Raw genomic sequence first — 11,299 nt, 5'->3', positions numbered from 1 at the left:
TCCGATTCCATTCCTGCACTGAACGAGAGTGTCGAGGGGACGGTACCAGCACAATTAGCACAGTACTTGTGAGTCCACTTGAATCATGAAGTCAGGAATGCGATCGACACGCATAATGATATACCTGCACTTTTCCATTCTTCCCAAAATGTGATCTTTCCAGGCGAAATAGGTCGCATGTCACCTTAGTGGAAATTCAAAGTGTTACTTGGGCCCTCTTCTGTTTGAATAAATGTTGATTCATATTTTACCGATTAATTTTGTTCTTCACAAAGAGAAATATTAGAAGCTTTTGTTTACGCCATTTTGAATGCAGCAGACTAAGAACCCTAAAAGAGAAAGCGAAAGAATTGCATTTTTTTTTGCGGTAGTGTGGCTCTTGTGTAACATATACGGCGCCCTGTTCGAAATGCGTGTAATTATTATCACTTGCACCCTTACCATGTTGACTACCCGGATTCAACGAACAGTCTAATCTAATCGACTAGGCCGATAGAGACCAAGTTAACAACTTCCCAGAGATTTGAATGTACTACTGTGTGTATATTCTAAACACAAACAGACAGCAAACACGAAACACTTTCTTTATTGGAGGAGGACCTACAGATGAATCTACCAAATGCTTGTTTTCACCTCACCCATCACTGTATGCGAGTACCTCGGGAACCGGTTTGTTCTTGCTTTGTAACAGGCTGTAGTCGGTTGTCTACAAACACGTTTCGCAAGCCCGGTGAGCAAAGGTTCATTATTATATTGGTGTTCACGTAACTATGAATCATAATTCTTATTTTTTTTTCCCCTGAGTAGTGCACATACCATGACCAGAGAGGGGAATTAGAACTCGAACTACAAAGACGTATCTCATTTTCTCGATATATATATTTCCATGTTGTTAGTCTTTTTTAACGGGAAATTGAATTTATTACGGACATAAGCGTTAATTTCTTCAAACTTTTACCATTTCTCAATATCATGCACCTCTTTATTTAATCATTGCCTTGTTTTCTTAATTCAGTTTATTCATTCATAATTATTGCATGTGCTATGCATTTTAACTATATTCATGCATACACTGTGATGTACGTAGTATGTAATGGCCTATGTAGATATCTGCATGTGTGTATGTGAGGGTATGTATGCATGCATCCACGTTATTTAGTTATCTGAGTATCTATCTATCTATCTGTCTATCATTTCTTTTCTACTTGCAAAACGCTGCTACAGGGGATTGGGTTACTTTGAAGGAACTGCACAGTACTGGTAGAGGTGAGGATTCTATGCAGCTTGTAACGTTTTGCGAGATATTTAGAAACCACTCTATGAAATGTTAAAAAGCGTATAATTCTAAGGGTAATCAAAATTTTACTTGATGAAAATCGGTTTTGAAATGACTGAGATATCTAAAAACAAGGAAAAACAAAGAGATCCTAATGAAAGTCGTGGCCTGTCAATTTTATTAGGATCGTTTTTTTTTGGTTATCTCGCCATTTCAAGGCAAATTTGCATCAAATAAACGTCGAATCCTACTTGAAATTACATGCTCTTTCATATTTCATGAGGTTTTTCATTGTCTCGCCAAAAATGTTATAAACCTGAATCCTCGCCTGAACCAGTGCTGTACAGTCCCTTTCATAAGAATTGACTTTTCCTTCGCATTAAATGGTACTGACATGCAAGGCAAACTGAACCGAGACTGAAATGATATGAAACCTTCCCTTTATACTTCCCTGAATCTCCCATGGTATTGATAATTTCTTATCTCTTCCTTGAAAGTGACTATTACTTTTGAGATCTGTTTGTTTTCTTCAGACCCGTAATGATTGCACTTTTGTTGGATGCATAGTCTTAAGGATCGCATAATGGGGAAATATGAGTAGAATGCAGAGGCGGATCCAGGAATTCCGTAAAGAGGGGGCGTGTTTACAAAATTAAAGGGGGGGGGGCGCACCCATCCCTCCCCCCATTTTTTCTTTTTATTTCTTTTGTTTCAACAAAAAATAAAAGGGGGGGGGGGCGTGCGCCGGTTGCGGTCCTCCCTGGATCCGCCCCTGGAATGGATATAAACGCAATGAAACTTTGATGAAATGAGCTGTTTCCTTGCCGTTGTCTATATACTAGTGGGATTCCTATAGCACATCACGACAGCAATGGATAAACTGACTAACTGCAGATCTAAGCGGGACGCTGCCCGGTACAACGTGTTCTGTTTCCCGTGGGCCGGTGGCGGCTCTGGTTACTATGCCAGCTTGTATAAATACCTGCCTGATCGTATTGAAGGTAAGCCCCGAAATTTTGATATAGAATAAATCAATGAATGTATTGATCGATCAATTAACTTGTGCTGTCTGAGATTTCAGTGTTATTTCTTAACAGTGGTCCACAGTGGTTTAAGGTGAATTGACTCCCAGAAAACGTATTCTAGAAAAAAAAAGGAAAACTTTCATAAAATGGTCTTAAGTTCAAGTCGCATGCGTTCTATAGTAATTGATCTCGTAGGCATCAGTTGGGGTAATATCTACAAGAAAATATTAAATCAACAATGGTTATGAGAAACTAACTACTTAGAATTAATTACTAGGCAATAGAAATCTCAAAACGTTCTTTTTTTTTGAGAGAGAGAGAGAGAGAGAGAGAGATTAGTCCATAGCGAAGTCAATAAAATTGTTCTTCAACTTGTGTTAGTAGACTGAAGTTAATCAAGGAGATCACAGCTATATTGTAGGATAATGTTAAACTGGAGACTACCAATAGTGACAATAAGTGCGGTGTGATCGTGTTTGATATCGCCGTTCTCAATCTTGTTGTCTTGGTAACCTCAGTTCACGGAATACGCCTGCCTGGTCGTGAATCACGTCTCAAGGAACCGCTGTACAGAAATCTCTCCACAATGGTCAAAGATATTGCTACCACTCTCCTACCGAAACTTCGAGAAAAACCGTTTCTCTTCTTTGGACACAGGTAAGAGTACGACGTCGTGCATGTTGTCTGCAATAGCTAATTATTATCGTCACTTCAATAATACCTTTTATCAGCAGATATGCAAACAATGACTCAAATTGATTAATGTTAATGAAGTAGGCCTACGCAAGCTTTGTGAAAGAATAAGCCAGTTCACAGGTAGCACTAGTCTGCAATGACCTCTCCTACCACAGACTTTGCAAAACATGGAATAGTCTTCAAGAAGAGCAGTCAAAAACAGCCATGCACGTAGTGGTGATTTACATGTCAATGCTGCATGAATGGGTTTTGTTAAATATTCCTGAAAAGAATGCACATTAACTTGTAAATACCAATCTGCACATGTTTCATTTATAGCACAGTTGTCATGTAGCCCCATCTAGGTTTTGATTACATCAGTTGCTAATTCAATTCAAGAGAATGTCTGCAATGACCTTTATCTGCACATACTCAGATTGGAACTGTGAACTGGCTTATAGGTCGAAATTTCGGTGAGAGATCGATTTTGGGAAGTGACCCCCCCCCCAAAAAAAAAAAAAAAAAAATAGAAACTAGCTCGTGTACCTTTTCTAAAGCAAGTGTCTCCTTTGTTCCATAAAGTTAACCGATTCCATAATAGAAACACTGATCGCTCTAGTAAATTTCACTACTGTATAGAGATTATTACCTGATGGCGCTCTTACGTTTTAGTCATGGCAAGACTGAATATCCCTCATCATGTTTCTGAGAATTTCTCCAAAACTTGTTATTCTACAATATTTGCCTCTCCATCGGGACAGTTTCTGCGTAATACTTCTCCCTAGCACATAATATTTAATATGTATCATAATTATTCATGATAATTTTGGTGACATGCGAATTTCATTTTTTTTTGTCTATCATGGAGTTTTGGCGCCATCGTCTGTTACGAGGTAACTCGTTACCTGGTGACCAATCACAATCTGCAGCCCGAACACGTCATAGTGTCAGGAACTTTCGGACCCTACGTGAGTAACTTTGCTTCCTGGCAAAGAGGAATTGCTTGCGCAGAAGCACGCTGTCATAGAGTAGACAAATAACAACAAAAAACAAACAACATATACACACATAAATTAACTAGTCAAATCTATCAATCTATTGAAAAAAATACACATTAATCCCCTGTTGCCAGTTCCTTCGTTGCTTGGAGGATAGCGGTGTCAAAATATATTATAGAAAGATATCGGAACTTATTTAACCTGTCATCTCTCTTCCTCTCTCTCTCTATTTATATATATTACATTATATATATATATATATATATATATATATATATATATACATATATGTAATAGCAATGTCTCAGAAGATGACCCATTTTTTTTTCGCTTGCAAGTAATATAATGTGATCACGCGACTTGGCTTTCATGCTTTTGTACATGAACTTGGGGGAGAACAAGTATGTTATTACAACAAATTCCAGATTCGCCTGATTTTTATTCCGGTATTCTGCCAACACACACTGCACTCATGTAGGCCTACTTCATATCGTGATACCCAAAGACCGCTTTACCACCCTGAGTATACTACTTAAACCTTCCTGTGGGAAAAAGGCAAAAACAAAATAATAAAACAACGTGCCATTATCGTCACCTGTTGGGAAATTGCTTTGTTAGAGTGAATTACATCGTGATAACAACGAAGTTACAATATTGTGTATTGTGTTGCCAGTTCCAGTGTGGGCTTTCATCTGTCTCAATATATGCATGATGTCCTAATTTGTAATCTGTTTTGTATGAGTCCCGCGGTTATTTTTTATATTTTCATGTGAAGTCTGAACTTCGACGGAATCATCGGATTGGCTGGACAAGGATGACAGACGCGCAGTTCGTCGCTAAGCTACGGCAACTCGGCGGCACACCCCCCGACGTGTTGGCCAATGAGAGCCTGATGAAGCTCTTTCTCCCGTGCTTGAGGGCGGATCTTGAAATAGCAGAGCAATACGAGTAAGCGCCTGAAGATTATATATATATATATATATAAACATGTTGAGAATTCACGTATTGGCTCCAATATAACGAGGAATCAAGAAATAAACTGGTAATGCATTTTTTTTTTCAGTAAAGAAAGAATTTTCTAGTGGCCTCCACCTTCTTGTTTAGACTTCTGAAGAAGGTGGAGGCCACGGAAAATTAGAGTCGAATAAACTCATTCTTTATTGGCAAAAAAAAAAAAGCATTACCAGCTACATTTTTTATTCTTCGTTTTATATATATATATATATATATATATATATATATATATATATATATATATAGTGACAGCAATGGACTTAACCCAGACTTAACCCAGAACATGGCGGGGCGGTGCAAGGACAGTTAAATATCTTGGCAGCAAAACTTGCACAGAGACGTGGCTGATGTTGTTTGTATGTTGTTGTCATTGCAGATTCTGAAAAAGGGCAATTCGCCTGAAAGCTTAAACCAAAGGGGTGCTCCCCAACATCATCAGCCACGTCTCTGTGCAAGTTTTGCTGCCAATATTCATATATATATATATATATATATATATATATATATACATATATATGTATATATATATATAACCTCGCACGTCAGATCAGAAAAGTATAATTTTATCTATGCTAATGGTAAATGAAACAAGTAAAAGTTGATTTTGAATTGGAAAGAGTAAGGGAACATGAAAAGTAATGATAAAGACAACTAAAGATGGACAAAAAGTACACAGAAAGAAAGTTTAGAATTAAAAAAAGATAGATAGATAGACAGATAGACAGATAGACAGATAGATAAAAAGGACGGTGGTTACCAGACAGACGTACAGACAGAAACGACGAAATGAATTCACGGAATTGATGCAGAAAGCAGAGGGTTTCATAACTGAGCACGATGTTGAAACAGCATTTGATTATGTGTTTGTAGGCCTATATAAGTAGGCCCTACATGTAATAGTATACAGATTTTTTCATCACTTTTTGTCTCGATATAATTTCACCTGTAAAAGATGATAAAAAAGAACGTTTCACTTGTAAAAGTTGACGAAAAAGAATTTTGATCGCTTTTCTTCATACGCTCCTCTTCCTCTCTTTTTCTCCAGCGAGCCTGCCCCTCCAGAACCCTTCATATCATGCCCTTTGACCTGTTTCAATGGGCGTGAGGATAGGGCACACCCACCTGAAGGTAAGCACATAGAATTTGAGCGTCAATGATAGCAAGGCTGTGAATCAACTTATTAATTGTTTAGTCATGACCGATGGTGGCAGCAGAATGAATTTGTTTTGAAAAATAACTTTCGGCCCTCCGTCTCCTTTAACAGGGTATTTAAGTCTAACATCAAGTAATACGATGATGGGAACAACTATAACAATACTAATCTGCAGTGGAGACGGTAACCACGACAGACGAACACAATCAACTGTATTTCGTGGGAAAGAGAGAGAGAGAGAAACGACAATATTTGATACGAATTCATAATTCTTCTGAATTCTCTTGGAAAGGGTCCGTGAGTTATTATACCTCAAGGTCGTACCACTTATATGTCACCTTCCGTAATTGCACGTGGTTGACATTAATATAACTGCTTATGGAAGCATCTGAAATCGAAAATCCTTCATTTTTGTAACTTAGGACAGAATATGAAAAACTTTAGTTCTATTTATTAATTTCATAAAGGAATTGATAGTTGTGCTTGTAAAGTTATAAAGGAACCATGTTTGCAAATGCATGTTGATTTGTAATGACTAATAACACACTAATCATCACTTTAATATGACGGGGAGTATGAACAAGTGCACATGCATTTGTATTATCGTATAGTTCCTTTAAAGACCCCTGAACATTTAATGGAAATACACTCTAACGAATTACTTTTTGAATCTCTCCAATATATGACAATTTTTAATGACAGGCTGGTCAGAGGCAACAAGCAGCTCCGTCTTCCACGCCGAGCTTCTCCCGGGCGGACACTTCTTCCTCTTGCAGGAGAGCAACACGCGGAGAATATGTGACTACATTGCTGAAGTCCTGCCGTAAACTATGGTGATCCCTGAAGAATGCAAGCTATTTCACGTATAACCTACCAGATTTGCAGCACCAAGTATACTACGCATTATAAAGAAGAGAATACGCGCAAAACCAGCGTATGATGTCGATTTAGAGGAAACCAAAACCCAAAGAGAAATGTGGATTGAGTGTATAAAGCAGCAACATTAGTAGAACAAACCAGTAAAAGTTTGAGGAAAATCGGACAATCAATGCAGAAGTAATGAAAATTTAAAGCTTCGGTGTTGGAACCGCTGGATGAAGAGACTACTAGAGGTTCTGACGTCATGTGTGTACAGCATTTTAAAGAAAATGTAAAGGAAATTTCGCAAAAATTCACTTTTCTAGCGTAATGAAAGAGCACTTAACTAACCGCTTTCAGAAAGCAGGGAGAATAATTGCTACCCTTATCATGTGTCAGTATCAAGTTGATGGAATGTGTAATTTTCATGAAAAATAAATTTTTGTGGAATTCCCTTGTGGGAAACAGGAGTCTTCTCTAACCTCGTAACTTACAAAAATGTCAAACCACCAGCATACAACATTTCTTTAATTTCTATATCATCAAACGTTATTTCTTGAACTCCTTGCTCAATTCGGATAGAGTTTGCTCAAAGATCAACACATAGAAAAAGAGGATATGTCAACAGATGATATTTTTGTTTTTCTTTCTTCATGAAATAACCTATAAAACACGACTAATATATCTATAATGTAACAAAAACCGAATGAAAACCGAATGAAACAGAATGAAAAATTAAGCCCGAAGGATCTTGATTGTTTCTGTTAAATGCATATTTGCATTGCGTAGGTGAACACTACTTTCATCATTCTCCACTTGATTTTAATAGTACTGTTTAGAGACTGATCAGAAATCTCATGGGCGTTGCTTTCAGTAGAAAATAACGAGCCATTATTCTAATTTGAAAATGCGTGGAGAAGTGTCTATGGTTTGTTGAATTTTTTATGATAAATCGGGTCCATTATGTATGGAGAAAATATGAAAAGTCTGTATGTTATCTCATTTCGGTCAGCAACAAGGCGATATGAATAAATTCCATTGCAGGGAGACAGCCTGACAACCAAGAATACTATTTCCAATGGGAACCTGTGAGTTTTGCTTTCTTTTCTTTTTTTTTGTTCAAATTTTCTTGGGAAATACAATCTACGAGAAAGACGAATGATAGTTGTAGACTTTTTTAAACTTTACATCTAGTGTATTTTGTATGATTTTCTATCAATTATGTAATTGATCTCATGATCTTTTATAGAAAGTAATTCAAGGACGTATTAATTCTGTAAGTGTTCGTGTAATCCAGGGTTAGAAGTATGTGTGTGTGTGTTTGTCTGTTAGTGCGTGAGCGTGCTTTTTTTTTTCGTGTATGTAGGCACCCTAGACATGTAAGTGTATTCCCCGTATGTGTATGTGTGTGTGTGTGTGTGTGTGTGTGTGTTTGTGGAAAGCGGCGTAGAAAGGGCACAATCTCCTACCAAGAACCGGAAAAGAAACGAAATAACCTTACTTAATTTAACCTTTTAGGCAATCCGAGATTTAAGTGAAATTCTGGATCAAAGACAGTCACACAGATGGAATAGTGAAAAGTTCATTCAAATTAGGTATTTCCCCTTATAATATTGTATTTTTGTAATGATATAAAAGAGTAACAGGTGTAGCAACGAGTACATTTATGCAAATTAGACGGTAGGCATACAATGTTATATTAAATGGGTTAGTCAAATACCGGTTAGTGATTGGATAAACACAGTCACGTGATGGAGGAACATTTGTTATGTTCGCCCATGGGAGAACATTTTTGTAATGTTCTCCCATGGGAAAACATTTTCATGTAATAAATGACAGAAGGACCCGCACACAGTGAATTTGGCTCTGCGCGAGCGATCGAGTGCGTTGTGCTGGTGGTTGACGTTGACGTATTTGACGTATTTAACTAACCTATATAATATAACAGATGATGACTTTTGTTGTCGGGAACATGTACCCAACGTTCCACCCTAAGGGTTTGAAATGCTATTTCGGGAGGCTATAAGTCCCCCGACTTCGTCTCGGGACTTATATTGTAACCTCCCTCAATAGCATGTCAAACCCTTCGGGTGGAATATTCGGTATGTTCCCTCCCCCGCCAGTCGTCATCTATATAATGTCTCTTTTTTCTTTCTGGCAGTGAGTCAGTATAAATTGACTTGAGAGAAAGACTCAGAGCCACTTGAAACGACAATAATGATAACAATAATAACAACGAGAACAACAAAGTCATTTCCCGGAAACTGCATAGGAAGTATTTGATTTCCTTTAACTGGAATGAAATCCACATGCTCTTGTTGCAGCAGTTGAAAAAAAAAAATAAAGATGCCATTGATACCCAAGGAAATAGCATAAAACAAATACCACGTAAATACGTCAGAGGCATAACTGTCACTGGTCTAATGTCACTGGTAAAACAAAGTGTTATTTCATTTGTTTACGAGTGTAACATGAGTACTTGCCCATCACTTCAGTGGAAAATATGAAATTATATAAGATAGTAATATAAACCATACAAACAGAATTTAACAAGATCTGAATGGGAAATCTTTCATGCACATAACAAAATCAATAACATTGAAATAGATAATGTCAGTACGCAATGTCTGCATATCACACATACATTAATATACAGATAAAGGGTACGCAAGATTTTTGCAAAAACCTCATGTGTGTTCAAAATGCATTCACAGGAAGAATTTTATATTAACAAATCGCCCTTATTTTACACTGCGAACGAAAGGTTTTTCACCTACTTCACAATATTCTCTTTCTGCCAATCTGATAAAAAAATCCCCCCTGTTCTATTGTCTTTGTATATCATCAGAAAAGGTGATACTTCACTCTTTGAACTTCAGTTATGCAATCTCAGTATCAGTGGACACATTTTAAAGTAAAGAATCGCTCGTAAACTGTCTGCATACGAAACTATTCTAACTCGATTAATAGCAGAATGACGTTCTTCTCTTCAAGCCGTTTTTTTAAATAAAGGTTCACTGTTCTGGTGTTGTATTTGTATTATTTTGAACTTTCAAAGAGGTTTCCCTTGAACTGGATTCATTTTCCCTTTTTTAACGGCACGATGAAAGTGAGTCACTGTACGTTGGATTGAGAGAAAGGATAAAAATTCACGTAAAACGATATAACAACGACATCAACTAAGTAAACTTCAAGGGATCTTGTTGGATCTTCTTTAGAAGTAACTCTTTTATCAGTCTATCTCGACGCTCCTCATTAAAACGCCAACTAGCGACTAGTGTTTTAGAACTGGCATTTATTTTTGGTATTTACATAATGACTATCAAAGACACAAATTAGCAGAAAATGGCTTGTTTTCAAAACATCAGCAATTATCGATTGATATTTTCAACAAACCTGGGGCCAGAATTATATTCACATTACTGTGTTTACACGTAGAGTGAAATTCAACGATATAACAATTTTGTTGCAAGATATGACACAAAAGGGGATTAAACATCCAAACACACGTTCAATACATGGACGTTTGTTTGTCAGCATGAAATCATTACACGTAAGAACAAAGAAAAATAAAGATTTAATAATCTTCACGACAGAAGTTGGGATGCGGGTAATGCAGTTAAAAAAATGATAACATCACGCATTATAAAACGTTAAAAAAGACACAATAAAGCTTTGGCACATAAGGCCTATATTCACAATATGATATCTCTACGTTGAAAAAAAAAACACTAAGCAAAGAATATACCTTTGCATTGACACAGTTAAAATCTAAAGTCAACGTCACCTATGCATTTGTACAGTGAAAATTCTGTCGTCTACTCTCAGCTTTGAAACAAAAATGATTTGTTTAATTTGTGAGTTTTTTTGGCAAATATATTCTTGCATCCATTCCAAACGAAATGTTAACAATGGTGACAAAGTAATCAGGTTCAACAAAGACTACACATGGATATATTCGATACTAAAACTTTGTTTGATAATATAAATACCTTTTTGATTAATGCAAAGGGCGAGAGTGTCGTGAAATTCATCTCTTCCAGCGAACAAAGCCCCCTCCCAAACAAAATTACACATAATTAGAACACAAAAATACTCACGACTGTAAGACTGACAGACTTTGGATCTGAAATGAACTAGTGCGTTTTTTCTGAGGCTATTGTGATTTATTTCGGATCCAAAGTCTGTCAGTCGTATTGTCGTGAGTCGTATAGTGTGCGGCGGTCTTTATACACCCAACGACATGCTAATATGGGAAATAAGTTTGTTTCTTTATGAAAGGGACTTGTTTCTTGATTGC

The 11,299-nt window shown here is 36.9% G+C and overlaps 1 protein-coding gene across 1 annotated transcript; it reads left to right on the top strand.

The window, feature by feature from the left end:
- The first annotated feature begins 295 nt into the window (after nt 1-295).
- LOC139737078 (S-acyl fatty acid synthase thioesterase, medium chain-like) lies at nt 296-6,968 on the top strand. Its single transcript, XM_071647755.1, has 7 exons — nt 296-730; nt 2,119-2,277; nt 2,820-2,958; nt 3,845-3,944; nt 4,750-4,922; nt 6,034-6,116; nt 6,844-6,968. The coding sequence occupies exons 2-7, from the start codon at nt 2,148-2,150 to the stop codon at nt 6,966-6,968; spliced, it is 750 nt and encodes a 249-aa protein (XP_071503856.1). The 5' UTR covers nt 296-730; nt 2,119-2,147.
- The last annotated feature ends 4,331 nt before the right edge of the window (nt 6,969-11,299 follow it).

The sequence above is a fragment of the Diadema antillarum genome, unplaced genomic scaffold (genome assembly GCF_040938485.1).
Source record: "Diadema antillarum isolate AM-2024a unplaced genomic scaffold, OU_Dant_1.0 seq00000680_RagTag, whole genome shotgun sequence".
Classification (NCBI taxonomy): domain Eukaryota; kingdom Metazoa; phylum Echinodermata; class Echinoidea; order Diadematoida; family Diadematidae; genus Diadema; species Diadema antillarum.
The sequence above is the reverse complement of the archived record's forward strand: the minus strand, read 5'-3'. Positions and strand labels throughout refer to the sequence as shown.

Coding starts and splice junctions, on each gene's coding strand:
- LOC139737078 (XM_071647755.1), top strand. CDS start 2,148: ATGGATAAACTGACTAACTGCAGATCTAAGCGGGACGCTGCCCGGTAC. Junction 3,945..4,749: donor CAGGAACTTTCGGACCCTAC/GTGAGTAACTTT, acceptor TTTCATGTGAAG/TCTGAACTTCGACGGAATCA. Junction 4,923..6,033: donor GAAATAGCAGAGCAATACGA/GTAAGCGCCTGA, acceptor CTTTTTCTCCAG/CGAGCCTGCCCCTCCAGAAC.